The sequence below is a fragment of the Monomorium pharaonis genome, chromosome 4 (assembly GCF_013373865.1).
Source record: "Monomorium pharaonis isolate MP-MQ-018 chromosome 4, ASM1337386v2, whole genome shotgun sequence".
Classification (NCBI taxonomy): domain Eukaryota; kingdom Metazoa; phylum Arthropoda; class Insecta; order Hymenoptera; family Formicidae; genus Monomorium; species Monomorium pharaonis.
In genome coordinates this window covers 22336287-22356692 of record NC_050470.1, presented here as the reverse complement: position 1 = coordinate 22356692, position 20406 = coordinate 22336287, and the positions used below count along the sequence as shown (strand labels likewise).

The window sequence follows — 20406 nt, the reverse complement described above, 5'->3', positions numbered from 1 at the left end:
GCAGATGTATGTTGTGTTTACGATGAACTAATATAGTGATGCAATAAGCTACTTTTAAATTCTTGTGTTCGGAAGCCGACCATATCGAGCGCACCGACGTGACTCGTGTGTGTACACACGTATTTCTCGCATTGTATAGAAAAACCGAGCGTCCACAGGGGACGGCAGCGAAGAAATAAAAAAGGGGAACGGGGTTGTCCGCAAAAATGTGCATTATCGTTGGAGCGAGCGCGTAGGTTAACCGCTCAGGGCCGAGTGTTGTGCGTAGGTTGCACCTGCGGGAAACTTGTTTCAGGAAATGCACGGATCAGTTACCTAGAGGGCAAACTGCAATTGGAGAAGCAACTATGTAACGCAAGTTGCAGTGTGATGATGTAAAAGTCAATGTATTTGCCAAAAAAAAAAAGGAGGGAAACAATTATTATAAAACACTTTTTTTCTCCAGCATAATTTGCATGTCGGAATACCGTGTACCATCAATGGATGCTGTCCATTCAATGACTCAAGTCAGCACGACTGTCAATTCTGTCTTCGTTACTCATTGAATACCAAGAAAGACGGAAAGATGTTTGTGCCGACTTGTGTCAATAAATGGAAAGCACTCAATAAGATCCTGCAGATTTCAATTTTTTTAATACCTATGTTTTCGTCATATAATTATGTTAATGTATTAAGTAAAAAATAACATTGTAAACAATACGATCTTTCTTTATAAAGAAGAAGATTATCAAAGTAAAATTATAGTTCTAAAACATATATTGGCTCTTCTTAATTACGTACTTAATAAATCATAATATAAATATACAATGGCAAAATTTATGAGATATATGTGATGCGTATTAATTTTCAATTTATTTTTAAAGAACGATTTGAGCGATTTCAACGATTATCCTGTATGATAATAATCAAGATAATGAAATATGATTAATTTATGATTCTTGAATCGAGACTTAAGCGGAGCATTGACGTATTTCCCTTATCTGTAGTGAGGCGCTATCGTAATGTTTCAATGACTAATACTGCCTGACACTCTCATACCATGCAAGGCACGTCGGTGACGTAAGCACGTATCAGAAATGTTTGTTCCCCCTCAGTATTACGTGGAATCAATCAACTTTACCAACAAAGCTCAAAATCATTCAGTATTATGAAGAAGTCAATCAGAAACAAAAAAACACTTAAGCTATGTAAAAAATGCAATATAATTTTAGTCGAAAAGGTAAACGGGAATTAAAACCGGTATAATTTTGATGATTCCAGAATTCGATATTATAAATACATAAAAATAATCTCGCAACGCTTATTTATCGGAGCGAAATATGTTATTTTTATTCTATAGAAATGCAAATTGGATCAAGAAACTGAATTTTTGGTTCCAAAACTACTTCGCAAAACGCACGGATTTTAGTGCGTCATAGAATATTTATAATTATAGGATCAATTTGTAAAATCTGACAGGTTTTCTAACATTTTACCACGGAATCTAGTTGTCGAAGTATGAGTTACACGGCGAGTAACTAACTGTTCCGGTAGACAGACATTCCGCCACCTAATATTTAGTGTACGTATTAACGGATCCCGAGATTTTCCCACGCGTCAGTGCGATTCACTCGTGTATGCGGGATCACCTAACAAGGATCGATAAATTTTTACTCGCTCTCGTGCAACAATCCAGTCAGGCAGGTATCTCTGGACAAGCCGACATATTTTCCTGTCGCTCGTGGGAATAGAAAATAATGTATGACAATTCCCACATCGTTCAACGTTGTAAATATGTTAGGAGTGTTTCCCGTATCCTACAGCCTTAGATAACAAATATTTATAACTTTATCAAGGGAATAACATTCTACTTTGCTGCAAAATCCTTTTTACGTCGATGTTTATCGATCGACTTTCATAATCATATCTATACAACCGTGTTATAAAAGCGATATTACCGCACAGCTTACTCAGCTCTTCTATTTATCGATGGCATCATCAGCAGCCTTTCACATGATCTCTATCACTCTCTTTCTCTTTCTCTCGAGGCAGGTAAATAGGAGGTATATTACCTGATTGGTATCGCCAAAGCTTTCTTCCTCCCAAATCGGATCATCCCATCCACCCGAGGAGCCCGAGGAGCCTCTGCGGCCTGGATCCCATGAGTTTCTCTTTAGGTTATCCAGAGAATCCGTTGAGAGTCTCCTCCGGTCGTACGAGCCACGTCTGCCACTAGAAAGTGGCATCGCCAACTTGCCATCGGGCCTTCTCAGGCTGCCCGAGACTGAACTTGTCGATGACGGATCACCGCTCAAGGTCACGTTCAGATTGCTCCGCAGATTTCCACTGGAGCCGGCGAGGCAGCTCTTCAGGTTCCCGTTGGAGTAGCTGCGCGCCTTCAGATCCCCGTTCGACGTGCTCAGTCCGGACCTTAGATTCGCGCGAGGATCCGCGGAGGTCACGAAGAGGCTGGCCAAATTCGGAGCAACGTCGCGCCGCGTAGCCGCCGGTCGCTGAAGATTCGTCATCGACTTCGCCACGTAATCCCGCCGTAACGGCGAGTTGTAGCTCGATATGGTATCCTTTCTGAGGCAGCCCATGGAGCGACCTATGGGATCTTTTCGCAAAGGCGACCCACCGATGGTGTTTGAAAAAAAATCTTTCCTGGTGTTGTTAATAGCGCTCATAGATGATCCCAAAGGATTTTTCCGCAGAGTACTGGGAAAGGATGAGGGGTGCAGTTCCCTCTTGGGCGACGACATCGGTATATTTAGCGATCCCCTACCCGTGGGAGACGTGGCGATGTAACTGTAAGAGTCGTGGCGTCCGAAAGAATCTTTTCTGGTCGCGTGGTACAGACTACCGACAGATCCTCTGCGATTCCAACAGTTCTCTTTCGCGTGCTTGCCGTGCACCTCGCAGCATTTATCTATCTTAAGCTCGTGCTTAATCAATTCAGGATTGTTCTGCAGTTGCTCTAGCTTCACGTTCCTGAAGAGCTCCTCGAGGCGACGTATTGCCGCTTGCTGGTGTGCCGCCGTTGACATTGTGAAAACGATAATAAAATGCTTTCTCGAAATAACAAGATCAGTTGGAGATCACGGAATCCTCTCCAGATTTTCTGATTATTCTAGATAAAATGTCTAATATTTGACCTTGCAGATGCACAGTTTCCACGCCTCGCTCATGCACCACATAATTGCTCCAGACACTTACGTAGGAATTCAACCGTTCGGATTGTCTCGCCTGGTGACTTTTACGGCTACCAGGATGTTAATTAACTCGCAAAAACATTTCTCGACCCCGATGTAAGTCACGACGACGGGAGATATTTCGTCTTGTTCTTAATGTTCATCGACCATGTATTCCGTCATAATATGATAATGCTTTTACATTACCATAACAGCAATAATCTATTGGATCATGCCTTAGAATATTACTTGATAACGGGGAAAAGTCTTCCGTGCAATATTTCACTTGTATTTCTCGTAATGTATTTCCAACCAAGTTCGTTAAACTCTCTCGTTATGTTTCAGCGAACTTTAACAGCTCGTTCGTGTACGTACGATTTAATTTTCACAGACAAAAAACTGTTTTATTTTATATAGAGAATTGTTTAATAATTCCCTAATATCACAGTTTCATACAGACTGAATCACAAGATCAATTTAATTTGTAATTTGTCCTGTGCTCACAATTCGAAACCACGTGAAGGAATCTTCGATTCTACCTTCGCGGTTCGTTAAGCAACCGGCGTGCGCGCAGCGTGGTGGGAGCACGATCGTAACTATATGAAAACGCGTGTGCTTCGTAATACACGTCTGATGAGGTACTGGAGTATCGTGGTACGCGAGAGACCCGGTGCCTCGAAGGAGTTCTCCGCCATGCGGAGATCCCCACCAGACCAGTGTGCCATTCGTTCAAAGGCGAAGTATCCATATTAGGTTAAACCTTATGGGTTTGTCGCGCAAAACCGCGAGGGAACCATCTGGATATGACCTTGGAATATCGTGGAATCAGGTCGCCAACGAAGGTGCGCTTCGTGACTAAGGGGTTCCAGTTTGTCATGTCGATATACACCGATATGCTCGATACATACGCCTGCACGTTATTGACGAACTCTGCGTAACGCGTTACTTCACGATTTTCTTCTTCACGAACAAGCGCAATAGAAAAAAAAGCCTTGAAAATATTTTGTCTAATACAAAAGACAATTCAAATACCAAATATACTTGCAAAAGTATAATTTTGAAAATATTGCGTTAAATGGCAAATAATAATTTTTTTGAAAATACTCTTAGATTTGTACATGTATAAAATATATTTATAATTTTAACAACAATTACGTCAATTTATCAATCTGTTAATCTGTCAATTGAAAAACAGATGATTGTAGAGTGATTATTCTTTTTAAATGTTAGGTAATCTTCAGAGCAAAGTTACGTAAATAAAAAACAAGATAAATAGTACAAGAAAAAAGAAGAAACAAATTTATGCTAAACGTAGTGCAATTATGTTAAGTGTCGGTATTTATCTTCCTTATAATTAATCAAACGTTGAAAATAAATTCATAATGTAGTACACATATATCATAATATCTCTCATATATACATATACATAGCAGAATTAAAAAAAATTTTTTTTTAATTTTTACATTTTTAAATAAGACATTTAAACTGATTGAACATGTCTTTGACGAGATTTTGTGTTTTGTTATGTAGCTTTGAATATCTCATCTCGATGTGCAAGGAAAAAACATTTGTATTGTAAATTGACATGAGGTATATCACTTTTTTCTAAAGAATTTTATTTTTGGCCATTTATTCATTTATTCATTTGTTTTTTTGTTATAATTCTATTGCTTTATTTAAATATTTTTAATAGCTTTTTTCAATTAAAACAATTTTTATTTTTAGCGCTCTAAGAATGCTCCAAACTATATTCTTTATGTATAAAGATTTTTGTTTGCATTGTTAATGTCATTAAAAAAAATAAGTATTCTTTCTTTATGTAACATAATATTCAAAAGATACAAATATCTCGAAATATCTATAATAGCATTATACTTTCATTGAATAAAATTGAAACACAAAATTTTTTTGTATAAAATACATTATTCTACATGGTGATAATTTAATACGTTTATCCTAAAGCATTTTTTATTGGTAACTGTAATTAGCGCCATCTACTCCGGATTAACGGGAGGCAAAAGAAGGATTTGCGAGCATAGTATCTGGTGAACGGAAACGTTCTTCCATGTAACCAACGAGATGGAGCCGCAATTGCGTTACACTCCATGGAAAGAAACAACACGTAGATCGCGAGTGCATTTGCATAATGCATATATCACAATCACGTAAATATAATTTCTATAAATAAAAACTACAACGCGCTATAAATTACATTCAAATAATCTCAAAGATCAAATTATGTTTTCTTATATAAAAAAAAATTAAATCAAATTGCATTAATAACTGTGCAATAACTAGTCGCTTCAAAAAAGAAGCGGTAATTTAACGTACTAAATAATTAAATGATTTATTAAGTTAGTATACATAATTATTATTTACACAAAAATTTATTTGAGCTTTAATTTTTAAAATTGTAATTTTAAATTTAAAAAATTTTAGAGAGATTACATATCTTTAAATTAAATTTAAAATGTAATTAATAAATATTAATATTCTACGTTCTCTCTCATTAATATAAATTAAAGTTTAAATATAGTATGTTTATTTAATACCACTATTCAATTTTCACGGAGCACGTTGCATGTTCAATATCACGATGACATTTGATGCGATGTTTATACCTCCGAGAGTGGAATCATCGCGGAGTAGCGGCACGATCATAAAATTTTATCGCGACTGTCGGTCGATTACAAGTCACGTATTGTCAGAAGGAAACGCGAGTGCATGTATTCACGGGTTATCGAGTTACCCGGCTTCTCTTTAACACCTACACGAAGAAGCCTATTCCGGTTCACCTTGACGATCGAAGATAAATAACGACTTTGCTTCGCCTACTACTGGAAAGGGCATGCTCCCCTCTTGAAAAAGAAAAAATGACACGCTGAACACCGATGTCGCGTTGCATCGCGCTTGAATAAGATTACCACAATTGTCACACGTCTGTTAGAGCGCTTGTCAAATCCATTTTGAAGGCACTGAAGATTCGATCGGGCTAACTTGTCCAACTCGGACCCGGCTCGTTTCCACCTCCGTGCCAACCGTCGGCGACCATGAAGTAGCTTCTACGTAATTCTCGGCTGACGATAGATCGTAAGGCGTCGAAAAATCTCGGAGAGGCGCCCACGCGACAGCACCGTTTCTGTCAATAACGCGACGCATCCTCCAATAATTATGCGCGACAGCGAGACGATAATATCGGCGTTCGTATGTGCGATGGTAATTTACATCAAGCTGCGTCACAGTGCGATATGATCCAACATCGCGTACGAGAATGGACATTAGAATTTTGAGTGTAGGTGTAGATCTCATCGGATTCTTGCAATGGCCGTTGCGGTTTAGTTGTAAAACATTAACCACTAAAAAAAACCTTGTTTCTTAATTATCCATCTAAAAATATTACATTGACAACTATTAAATAATCTTAGCCTTGACGATTAAATTAACACTGTAGAAACTTATTAAAATAGGGTACAAGGAGACTTATTGTGAAAATGTCTTGATGTTAAATGTCTTCCGATTAATAACAAGCGAGGGGGGAGGGGATAATCTCGTCGTTAAATTTTCACCAAGAGAAACTGTTCGCAGCTGTTGACTTTATTAATACGAGAATCAAACGTACCGCTGTCATTGCATTTGCGTCGCGAAGGCCGTGGATGCGTATACCGGGGATCGTGAATGTAGAACGCGGATGGATATTCGCGAGGCATGTCAACATCAACTTTCATAGTCGATCCGCAATTCGCTAAATCGTACAAAGACAAACGGGTGAAACTAGGAAGCCGGTAAACTACGGCACACTTACGCGGAGGCGCAACATTTCGATCTTCAGTTATAGTTGTCGTGTTTCTCCGCGCTGCTTTGTCGACAGTTTGATTTATTGCGTCGCCGTTGCCAACAAAGTATCGCGAAAAGAAAAGAAAAGAAAGGTAGTGGGCGTACCAAGCCCTCTCGCAGCATAAAGTGACAAATGGGCAGTCCAAGAATTCGGAAGCGATATAATAAACGCGCGGCTAAATGCATAATAAAACGGAAACCGTAACGCGTTGTCTTCGAAGTTTAGGAAGGAAGTCGGCGATCATATCGAGGATAAAATCTGTCATTTACTGCGATTATCCACACCTAGCTGACGTCACGGCACTTCCGCGAAATTATTGCACTGTATAATGCAATCGCGCCAATAACGAGGCCACTGAATCCAGAGCAGGGATATATTTTTTTTTTGCACGAGAAAAAAGCACTTCGATTCTTATAGTCATTTAACATCATTTCATTGCAGCATCGCCTTTTTTTTTGCATCAACGCAATTAGTAATAAAAACAAACCAATCTGTTTCGTACGTTCAAATTAAATTATTTCATAACACTCGCACTTCCTTTATTGCATTATTTTAGTATAATTTGCAAGAAATCTTTTCTCGTTAAAAGTTAAAATTATTAAGTATAATTTCTAAATCAGCTTTTCATACGAATTCTTCAGAGTCATGCTCTATATATATATATGTTGGTGCGTTCTCTGCTATAAACAGACAGGTACGAAATGCGAGATGCGATAGCAGAAATTACACAAGGACAGAACACAAGCAGAGAAATGATAAATCGAGGTCAACCACTAAATCATCATTATTTAACATTATTTCCTTCAAACAACATCCGAGTGAATAAGTAATCAGATAACCGAATTTCACGGGTACATCGCAGGCATTGGTATCACCTGCTTATTTGTTACTTCAGTTCATGGTAAACGAGTCGCTATTCGACTCTTTTCATCGCTGTAACGTTTCCGCCGACGGGGATAAAAGAGCAATTGACATGCAAATTTTCGGCTACCACCGTGCCAGCCGCTATTGTTGTATTATCCGGCGCGGAAATGTGTAATTTCGTTTTGCATGTAGCATCGGTCACGAATATCACGCGTATCCAAATTCCACGAAAAACTAATTTTACGAAATAAACCACAGCATTAAGAAAGAAATTCATCACACAGAAGTAATAAGTTGCGTAAATTAAATATATACTTAATTAATTGAAAAGGATCATCAATATTCAATATATATAATATATTGAATGTATAACGCAAATTTAAAAAATGAATTAAAGTAAAACAATGGATCGGAGAAATAAGATTTATCGAATCAAGTAAAATGGCGCATGCGGAGGATCATCTCACAATTAATTGGCAATTGAAGCAATTACAGCATTTTACGGGCAATTTCTTGATAGCCACGACTAATCAATAATGAAGAGAATTAAGTCAAAACTGTAGAAACAATTGACGAAGATGAAAGACTTATACATCTTTATATCAATTTTGAAAATAATAAATCTTTCTAACAGATTATATTTTGTCGTAAATACTTGTTATATATTATATTTATTTCTCAATTTATACAACCGTGTAATCGCAATTTATACGGTTGTATAAATTGCGAAATAAATACAACATATAATACGGTTATTTATACAAATATAATCTGTTGGGAAGATAGCTAGATATAGATAATAGAGAGTATCGTAAACTGAATTTTTTATTTTCTGATACCTACGTTAATACACGAAGTACAATTCAACTTAATGTGCATTCAATTGGATTTATGAGGCATAATATCTATTCATAGTAATTTCAATGTGTTATACAAACATAGGCAATTTTTACTCGCAGATTTATGTAGCGTACGCACATCCCGTTGGCTTTATCGGTCCGTTTGTCTTTTATATTGAACATTACCTTCTTACTCGGCGTAAAAGTGGCGCGATAACGATCTTAAAATATTCTCTAAATTATACCGGAAGCGATGTAGAGATATATAAATCGATTTTACGTGCTCGCTATCTCAATCGATTCGCGGAAAATGTGGGAAGGCCGGTTTCTCTGGCGAATTACGGACGACACTATAAACGTGTTATAGTTCTTACGTCAAATATAGAAAATACGGGAAGACAGATGGAAAGTTCGTTGTATGCGCTGTACTAGGTAGTGGCAAATTGCAATCACCTTGCAATTTTTTTTTAACAGAACAACGTTAGACATGGTAATAAAATAATCGTATAACTCGAAGTAATATGTCAATGTTCATAATTTAAACTCGTTGGGTAATAATCGAATGATATGCTATCATACTAAACGACAATGTACACGCGAGTATACATGAACCATGTTACAGTCTTACAAAGGAACTTAGAAAGGAAAGCGGCTGAGGCTTCGTAGATATAAAAATAGTTGCGAAAACACGATATGATATTTAAAAATTGACTTACCTTCGGTTTGATGACGTCGTAATGTCCTTCTGACACTCTCGAATCGTAAATACCGCTTGACACCGAATTTTGCCTTCTGCAAACAATAAAATACACAATTAACTTAAGCATTGCATGATATTGCAAAAATAAAGATCACGGACCTCATGGAAGACAGAAACAGACGTAAACGATGAAAACACAAATACGTATAATAAAAGAGAAAGAAAATTAGCTATGTTTATTAACTGCAGAATATTTCCAATAATATAAGAGATGAAAAGAGACTTAAAGGGCCGGAAGAAAGTTATTCTAATACTAAATGCAATCGGTATTAAGTAACACAATGCCTTCGAGAGAGCCATAAATTTCCGCGTATCTTTCGCAAAGGGGCTATCAGATTGCAAGATTTTTACACGATACGACTTGAGAACTTACGCGACTGGATCCGATCCATTGATCGTAGGCTTCGGCGACTGGATTCCAGATCGGACAGGTGGACTCGTGTGAACGGGCGAAGGTCCTTTGCTTCCCAAAGGCTGCTTTATCCTGCAAATACCACAACAGACGCGAGCGATAATTATCAGCAATCAAGTTTCGTCACACGTGATCATAAATTTTCCTTAAACTATGTGGAATTTACGGCCGGGGGTTTTACGCGTTCATCTGTCACTTATTAATCTTCCGTTTCCGTTGACTATTCCAGCCAACGATCTCTCTAAGCCGGTGTATATCCTAGCTATTCTATTACACATTAACTTTATTTATAAACGTTATGCATAAAACACATCTGAATCTAAAAAGCGTAGAACTTAAAACTAACCCTTTTTAAAATAAAATTTGATCATAATTTTAAGATAAATTTAATTAATATGGAAAACTGATATTTTTTCTACAAAATAATTAAAAATTTTGTTTAAAAAGATATGTAATATTACACAATAATTTTTTATTAAAACAAACTTATTATAGATAATTTATTCGTTTTTGTTTCTCACAGGCATAAAATTTTCCTATCGAATCATTACAAATAATTGTGTATCCTCTTGAGAAAGAGAGAGAGAAAAAGAAGCATCTTTTTCCTCTCTTTTCCGCTTCTAATTCTTCAAAGAATAGACTTGGGAATTAACCATGACCGCGATTTTTGTACAGAAACAGAAATAAAGAAGTCTGAGAAGTCGCGAGACCTCTTAACCAGAGCTATTACTCAAGCGGGACGTGATTTATCGGGGATTCGTTGTCACCCCTCGAGCTCCAACACGAGAAAACGAGACGTTGGGCCATCTTGACCTCCGCGAACTTAAACTCGCGGGTCTTCCAGCGAGGCATGAACAACAAATTAAGTATCATCTCAAGTGTAATCTCAAGTGATGCAACGTGCATCACTGGAATAGTTTGTAATAATTCGTTATCTCACGCGATACTTTGTTACACGTAAAATTTCGAGGGTCTTTTCTCAACTTTCTCAAAGTCTCCTGGACCTTTTATCAACCGCGAATCAGGATAATCGTTCACTCGAAGGTGGACCCAGTTTCGTAATGGCGCTCGATCGTGAAGAAGCCACCAGGGTTTTTTGTAACGTAACGGTTTGATATGTACATATGATTTACAATCTGACATTCTTTAAATCACTGAAACAATCTCTCCAGTCGATCATCGTGCGACGGCTCAGTTTTCGTTACCGTTATACAAAATCGCGCTGCATCACGGCGCGTGCTGCGTTCTCAATCCAGGTAACGTTTTCCGATGCGACATGAGCTCCTGGCGCAGCTCAGCAGGCTCAGCAAGTTGCGCCTCTGCCGAACGTGACTTATAAGTTATACCGCAAGCGCGATTAAGTCATATGCGCGGAAATCCTGATAAACAATTAATGCAATTTGGTACTAGTCATTTTCCGTAAATACAGATTCGCCGACATCTGATAAATATATAGAAAAATCTATCCGAGGATTATACTGCAATTTATCGTAGATAATGCTTATCATGTAGTTAAAAAAAAAATCAGCGTTTCACACAATGTGTATCTTTATTGAACGGTCCAGTTAACGACTTATTTCAAATCTTTTCTAAAAGTAGCAGCTCTAAATTCATCTGAAAATGGATTATTTAAAAAACTGGGCTGGATCAAGAGAACTGTCTTTTAATTTGAACTATTCGCGCCCTTTTAAATGCTCAATGAACCTAAATAATCGCTGTGAAGTTTGTTAAACTCTTTATAAAACTCAAAACAGAAAAAAATTAGAAGGTTAAGGTTGTTAGAAATAAAAATCTATTTGTGGTATTTCGAGTAGGGAATGCCAATGGAGCCGCCGCTCGTGCGAGTGTCGCCGGGCGACCGTACGAGTAATATTTACCGACTTATGCACGGCGGCGTGGAACCGACGCTCCGGAGACTGCACGTGCTGCTGTGACTGTTCTGTTTATTGTAAGTCGGCCGATTGTTAGGTGGCTGCGCGCAGACCCGCTCGGCGATGCGGAATCGCGGCGTCGTCGGTTTGTGATAAATCATGCTTCCTGCACGTTTCCTCGCCGAGTCGAGAGTCCTCACGCCATCATCGCCATGTATCAAACGGAGCTCTCTTTTCCCACGAGTGATTCCGCACGACGAAGATCTCTCGACGAGGCGAAACTCGAGGGTCGACGGTCCGCCGCGGTCCGCAACGGATCGACACGGCTCCACGAAACGCAAAAAAAAAAAAGAAAAGAAAAGAAAAGGGAAGCCAAGAGGGACGACTTGACCGCCCAAGAAGCCGCGGAATTCGCGCTCGTTTCGTCTTGCCGTCGAGACTGTGGCGTGCGAGAACGGTCGCGGACAAGCGGTATGTCGTTTGCCGTCGTGCAGCTGCAGCTGCGGGCGGTACCGAACAGACACTGCCGACCAGGAGGCCCGACGTGGAGTATCGCGAGGGAGCAAGAACGGCGACGGCGGCGGCGACAGCGGCAGCGGCGGCAACGGCGGCGACAACGGTGGTGGCGACTACGATTCGCCTGGCAGCGGCATTAGGCACGACTGAGCTCAGGCCTGTCGGAGTCCGCTCGTAATAACAAAGCGTATCGCGAACCTATCAGAGGCTGCTTTGATTCCCTCCGGCCGCGCTTGCACGTACACGGTGCATCCGCGGCGATCAGCTGTCGCTCGCTGTGCGCGCAATCGCGATACACGTCGCGATTCACGCGCAGAGGTGTAGAAAGTCTTGCGGGCACTTAGGGAGACTCAAATGTTAATGTAGAGATAAAATTGAATAAAGGGGAGAAAAACATGGTCTGCTCCTTTAACGGAGTAAGTAGCGTGACGACATCTCGCTCTCCTTCTTGCATTTTGATAGATAGAAAGTTAAGAGGGGAGCATCACAGAAATAAGATGAATCCTTACTGCAAGTAAATTTTTACTCTTAAACGCTATATACTTTGATATAAGCATGAAATGCTATCATCTACTAGAAATATTTATTTATATCAATAACAAATAGGTTTACGTAAAGTGTTATATTTTATTCTTAAAGTATGGTATTCTTTTTTCTAAAATTGTATGCGATTAAAACCTAGGTACACAATTCGAAAGTTATTTATTCTTGGATTAAAAATAACATGCTTAAATATTGGGTTAACAACTAAGCTTGTGTGGATGGTATTCTTTTCACTACCCCGCTACGTGGCGTGTTATCTCGTGAACAAAATGCACTTTCTTATAAATGAAAGAGGCTCGCCAAGAGCGCGGAAGGAAGTAAGATTTCGCCATCCACACATAAAATTGGCTAAACTATGTCAGTATATAAAAAGGATCGAGAAAAATAAGAAGGATAGAATTGTGAAAACTTCTGTTTCATAAAAATAATATGTTTAAATTAAATTAAATTTATTTTGGATAAAGTTAACAAAAAGATTCATTGAGAGAAAAATCACAATTAATAGGAGCACAGTATTATAGTTTAGTATTAAACTAATGCGATTTTATTCTTTAATTAAAGCAAATTTTATTTTCAATAAAATTTTTTTTTTAATTTTAATTAAGAATAATTAATTCTTAATTGAAGAATATTTATTCTTGGCGCTATTTTAAGTATAAAATATTCTTAAATCAAGGTATTTTTGCATTTTTTAAGAATATATTTTTTGTATGATTAGCCGAACAAAGGTGTATGTACGAAGCATTAGATAAGATTATCTAATGCGCGAAATCCTATTCTATACGTATTTTGTTATTTGCTTGTTTAATCAATGTAGATTCGAAGATTCTAAAATAGATCTTGTATTAGAAAACATTTGAAGTATTCATGTAGAATATGATGTAATTTAAATATCTAAAAATCTAAAGAACATCTAAATGTAAGTACAAAAACGTGAAATTAGTGCCGATATAATTTTTTTTTATCGCACTATTACTTTCAACTGGGTAATCATTTTCGAGCGAAGGAACATCAAGCGCGCGAACAATCGCTTTCGGGAGAATCGCACGAGCAACATCTGGCAGATATCCCGCTTCGAGAGAAACAGAAGCTACAGGCGCCTCACAGTTATTTCTCGCAGTTAAAATGATACACGCGAGTTACACTCAATTTCACAGCGTATCGCCACACTTTCTGCTTTGTGCGATCAACAACGAGTGCGAGCGCCTATGAATTTTCAAACGGCACAAAAGGTATTCTCCGTTCTGCTTTCTTAAATCGCGCCCGCACGTTGGGCTTTACATCGCGAAATATCCCGAACGACATCGACGCGTTGAACAATTCCCGAGATTTTTTCATATATTTTCCTGCTTTACAATCCATGTTTACTCGCGATCAACCAACTTTCACGCTCACTCCATTTCGAAACGTAGCGTAAGTTTATGCAATATGAAATTTGTAGCAATGTTATTGCGAATATATTCATAAATACCATTTCTAATACGTGTTTCTTATACAACTACTTTGAAAAAGGGTGCGGTAAACGACCCTTTTGTGTATACGCCAAGAAATAATCGAATAATTGCTATCAAATTGAGTTAATAATTGAGATTTTTTAATAAATGGACCAATACAATGAGTTAGAAGACTGATTATTTTTCGTAAGAATCATTAAATAATCAGTGATAATTTTATAATAATTATAAATTTTCATGATGAAAAAATAATTGGACTATTCCATTTATTCAAACTTTGTTACCAGATATTTTTTACAAACTTATTTAATAGACTTTCAAATATGCATATCAATAAAATTATATTTGATAGTATTTTATTGCAGACCGTGAAATTTTTATACACTTCAATAAATTTACATATTACATAAGCAAACAATTATTTAAAAAATTATACAATTATATAATAGCGTCCAATAATTCGATTACATAATTGTACGACTAATCTTCTGACCGCGATAAACTCATCAAGGTGGAATTATTCAAAGCTGACTTTTTTTCTATTCATCTCTAACCACAACACCTGGAGTGTTCAATGCTAACGAAGCGCTTTTAATTCAAGCGAAAGAGAGAAAGAAAGAATGAGGGACTACTTCGTATTCCGATGATGTTCCAACAAAGCCTCGTTTGTTACCAATGACGAACTGCTCGCGCGTTCTAATTACGCGCTGCATCTCGCCGTATATATGCGCAAGTAGGTGGCTGCGTTACAACGGACAAATAGCACCGAGTCCGCGACGTCAAGAAGATCCATCGACCCATCTTAGGCACGATGTACCGTCGAAGTAATTTCTCGCCTCGTTAAAGAAATTCGATTCGTTACATTTATGCGAATATAATCAACGGTAAAAGCATATTTTGTGCCGGGTGACGTTCTCGATAGCACGGCATAATTAATAGGAAAATGAAATTAAATTGTTAGAAAGGCCGACAAGTAATAAATTGCCATTCTCGTGCAGCTTACATGTGTAGATTTTAATTTTATGATACATTTCCTAGACATTTTTTAAATATTCTTTCGAAGATATTTTTTAGGAATATACTGCATTACATATGCTTTTTCCTTAATTCTAATCATTTTAATATTTGAAATTTTTTAACTTAATTTATGTACAGATTTATATTTTTAGAGTTTCTAATTTCGAATAGTTCTAATTTCGAAAGTTCTTTTTTTAAATAACTTTGTAGTTACGTTTTCTTTTAATTCTCTGATGAATTAAACAAGAACTTTTCTCTTTTTCGCGTTTCATAAAATAATCTAAAATAAATCCAAGAACGTTTACATAAAAATAAAAATTATTTTCCAGCTATATCATTGTTTTGAAAGAAGACAGAATGCTTCAAGGATTGAATATTTCAAAAGAAGTTTTATATGTCGTTAACAAAAACAGAACGTGCCGCCGGATAAATCTAGCGAATCATCAAGAATAACCACGTTTGTTGAACTCGCCAAAGGATCAAGGGCTCTCATTCGGCCTCCATCTCATCGACCGCGAAACGTCGCCGTCTAAATATGCCGTATTTCGCCGCTAACGAACTGCCAGACACTCGAAGCTTCTTTAGACCGAGTTAATTCCTCGATTTATTCCGCGAAAACGTTAGCCAGTATCATTAGCACGTTCATAAAAACGTACATAACTACGAATGAAAATACTATTCAACTGCATATAACAAAATAGTTATTATTCGGAAAATATCCTATAATGCGCTCATACATTTTCAACTAATTTCTCTAATTCCAACTAAAGACTTAATAAATGAAAAATGAACGCGATAACTGTAATAACAATTTTATTATCATACATTATAAACGTATCAAAATTTCGATTTGGATTATAAAAAGTGTTGATTTAAATAGTGTTATTATAAGCATGTAAATAAATAATAAATTTAATTAATAATCTATACTATTTCCTTCAATCGACGTTCTAATATTTTATTTCCAAATATTCTATATCGTGAAACTGTTAATTTGAAATAAAAAGTGATAAGAGCCAAATATTAATTTTTTCGTTTTTCATAAATAACGTTATATACGTTTACAATCAGATAAGGGTACGCAGCTTATGCGTTAGTACACTTTACAGGATATAGTCAAGCGTATGAATGAAACAATGCGGTCGTAAACGTAGAGGTATGCGCGTGAATCATCGGCAGGACAGGACCGATGGCGGAATCGTACCGCTTTTGCTGTATACACGCATCCGGTATCCTATTCGAGCGTGATATTAGTGGTCGATGCCAATGAACCGTAATTGAATTCCGATTTCAACTCTGTGCGAGCAACATTTGCTTTCTCGAAGGTTATTTCAATTATGAAACAATTTTTCATGATCCGTTTAGGTATTTTAAAAATAAAATTTAATTTAAGTAATTTTCACAAAATCTTTTCAGAATAATATTTTTGATATATTTCAAATACATAAATAATTTTCAATATTAATTTATAAAATTTATTTCACACATATAAATTAAAAATTACGGCTGTTATATAATTTAATAAATTCAGTGTGAATGGTTTAATAATTTTTTATATAGAAATGTAATAAAGATTTTTAGAATGATTAATTTCATGAGTTGAATATAATTATGCAAAGACTCAACTATTAAAAATTTCTTGAATAACTAAGACTTATCTTTCTTCAGTTCATAAAGTAATGTAAATGTAGTCGAAATGATCAAAATAATCCATTTTTTCCTTGCAGAAGAGTAACAGTCTATTTTTATCAACACTTCATCGGACTCTAAATCTAAGCTGCTATTCTCGGCACATGTTTTACCATAATAAACGTAAAGATATTTCGCTATCGCCATCTGTTGGAGAATACAACGGGCTCTAACTTTTCAGTGAGTGCACTCGATGCAACAGAACACTCAGTTATTAAATATATGGCAATGTTATGTAAAAAATATCGCATAATTTTTTAAGCTATTCTTTCCATTTCTTAAACTCTAAACCGTTTTTCTTATTATACTTTATTCTTTATTGTGCAAAAATATATATATTTTTTTAATAATTTGAAAATCATAAATATTATATATCTTTATAATTCTTTGGTAAAAACATTTCTTGAATTAAATCACTAAAAGTAATCACTAAAAATTTGAATAAAAAAACACTAAAATAATCACTCACCCTTCTCCTTGAAGTCTATTATCTGCTACCATGGGTGCAGTTAACTGTCTGACTAATTCGTCCCTTTCCCTTTCCTTTTGCTGAATGGTTTCCTGCAACCTTTGCTTTTGTTTCTGGTATTCCTTGAATAGGCCACCGTTGTAACTTTGTTCGTGGTTGTCACTAGGAGCTACCATCGTCCTCATCGGTATCACGGATGGGTCTGTAATTTTGGCCGCAACTCCCGTAGGTTTTTCCGCCAAGGAATCCCTTCTAGAACTCCTGGCGGTCGAAGGTGCCGGCGATTCCCTTCCAGGCACTCTGCGCTCTGGCGTGGATGTCGCTGAAGGATCCATGCCTATTACAAAAATAAAAATTAAATATTATTTTCAAGATAATTTAAAAGTTATTTACACGATATAGAACTACATTTAGAACTACATAACAGATCCGTCAGTCGTGTAAATAATAAAAACAAAACTAAATAAATTACAATAATTCGCGAATGGGTCAAAGACGAGCGAAAATTAAAAATGTAATTTTTAATATTTACTATATTAATTTAATAATAATATAGCATTTAACGCGCAATATCAATTTCGACTTTACTTAGTAAGTAAGTATTTTTTTCAATCGCCTTACATATATTTGAATTGCCAAAAATTTGACAAAATTAATTAACTAGCTGATTATTATTAATGCATAGCCGTGTTATAAAAATGTGATCCACACAATACAGAAATTTCTTGCTACGGAGTCATCGAATTACGCCAGTTGTGAAATTGATGACTTAGCGCGGACGAAGCGCATAACTCTCCTTCTCTGCGAAAAAGACTAAGTAAAGTCGAAACTAATCTCGCTAAATGCTTTATTATTGTTAAATTAATTAATATGGTAAATGTTAAAAACAATTATAAAATAACATTTTTAATTTTTATTTAGCTTTAATTTATTTGTAAGATATTTATTGTATTTCAATTAGGAGTACGATTACTTGTAATTGAGTTTATATAAATTAATTGGAATAATTAAATATGCGCTATATTAAATATATATTGCACGATGAAGATAAATCTATCATCCTTTTATTCAAATCTTTTATATGATTGTTATTCTACTATATAACACACATATAACACAGAGAATGATTTTAAAACTTTTAAAATACAAAATATAATTAATAATCTTACCGTCGGGGCTTTTGGAGTTTCCGCGAGTTCTCGGCGGAGCCTTAGGTTGAGCATTCATCGTGGTCTCTTGTATCGAAGGTAGCTGTTGAAACTCTGCATAATTCGAACTAAGGAAGACGTCACCTTCATTCTCGAAGAGCCTATCGACGCTAGTATTCATCAATTTGTTATTCTTAAAACCGGTCAAATGAAAGCTAGCGAACGATGATTTAGACATCGCTGCATTTACGTCACCAACGGACAGCGCCATAAGCGCCGCCGATGGTATGGATGTGTTCTTGGGACTTCTGGGCCCGAGACCAGCCTCCAAAGCCGGTACTAAACTGCGAGACATCATGTCCGCGGCGGATCTTGGCCTGGTGAATGGCATGGCGCTGTGCGGGAAAGTCTTCGGTTTGATTGGCGTTATCAGCATATGCTCAGTCCACGAGGTCTCCAAGGAGGGCCTCTCCAGGCGCTCCACGTCGACGTTCAGGGTTCTTTGTGCGAAGGGTACGGCGAACGTTTCGGGAGGTATACTTTGAAGCCATGAGAGTAAACTTAAGTCCGAATCGCTGAAACCTACGGATCCATCCAGTAGCCTAGAAAAACTCATCTCTACCTATAACATAAGAACGTACGAAATAAAATGTCTAAATAAAGCGAAATTAATGTATAAAATCTATTTTATATATTTATATTTATATATTACATATATAAAAATAAAAATAAATGTACAAATTGTCTAAATTTTTATCAATAAACTATGCAATTTACGTATTCTACATATAAAAAGCAAAAATAACTTCGATTTTGATAGTCTTGACAAATTTTTAATAATAAAATCCTTTAATTTTCTTTACTAGAGTAAAATAGAAAAAAGGTGAAAAAGAGAAAATCACTTGTTCACTCTCTTTCGATCCGGTAGCCTTCGCTTGGCAATAATTTACGCAGGACTCGTACAAGATGCCCTTAATGATAAGCTGAATGAGCCGGTCATTTTTCGCCGAGGTAATCGGATGCGAGGGGTCGGCGCTCTTCCTGTCACCCGGCAGGAACTTCTCTACTAAAGGATAAACTTCGCGGAAACATTGCACCCTCGCATTACTGGGATTCCAGTCCTTGTACTGCAGGTGATCCGTCAGCCGCGGCAGAGTAAGCAACAGGCACAGACCGCTGTACTCCTCCTTAGAGGGTGCAAACTTTTCAAGGTCGTTCAACACCTTGACAACCTCCTCCACGGCATTGTCGACGCTGCCGTTCGTCCCGGTGGCGATAACGTTCGCCTCGGATTTAATGCACAGTAGCTCGACGTATTTGTGACGCAGGATAGAATACGTGAACTTTCGCATGTCGAAATCCGACAGCGCTTCTAGCGGCTGGATGAACTCGAGTACGTCGTCCCATTGTCCGTCGAGGATCAGCTGACGCAGAAAGAGTACGTCGTCGCTGTACTGGCCGTTTATCACACCGGTCTCACGCTCGAGCGAGAGCTGCGAGATGTGAAGGTCGCGGCTGTGGAGAAACTCCAAGGTCAGTCGCACCACGTCCTCCTCGCGCAGCGTCAGGTGCGCCGCCGGCATCACGTACCGAATACGCAACCTGGATCATTTCATTAAAACATGAATTAGCATGTACCTCACGATGTAAGGTCACTGATTTTGCCAAGATATATTTTGCAAAAAAATTAAACGATAAACACTCGGAAATTTTGATGTTAATGATTTTTAATTTCATGAAATTTATTTTGTTTTCATGAAACTCTCTAACACAATCTGATAATTACGTTAATATACAAAAATACATTTTATATTTTCTG

General features: G+C 37.1%; 1 protein-coding gene across 5 annotated transcripts in view; it reads right to left on the bottom strand.

Annotated features, from left to right (window-relative positions):
* The window catches only part of LOC105837391 (WD repeat-containing protein 47), a 78339-nt gene that overhangs the window by 28497 nt on the left and 29436 nt on the right, over positions 1 to 20406 (bottom strand). For 3 of the 5 annotated variants that reach the window (XM_036285665.1, XM_012682146.2, XM_012682147.3), the window contains exons 2-6: positions 19490 to 20189; positions 18609 to 19209; positions 17440 to 17776; positions 9842 to 9952; positions 9425 to 9500 (exon numbers count right to left, since the gene is read on the bottom strand). In XM_036285665.1, coding sequence (XP_036141558.1) covers positions 9425 to 9500; positions 9842 to 9952; positions 17440 to 17776; positions 18609 to 19209; positions 19490 to 20170 — 1806 coding nt within the window. In that variant the 5' untranslated portion in view covers positions 20171 to 20189. Of the gene's footprint in view, positions 1 to 2051; positions 5588 to 9424; positions 9501 to 9841; positions 9953 to 11757; positions 13396 to 17439; positions 17777 to 18608; positions 19210 to 19489; positions 20190 to 20406 lie in introns of those variants that run through there. The other 2 variants (XM_012682150.3, XM_012682148.3) reach the window with 2 other exon arrangements.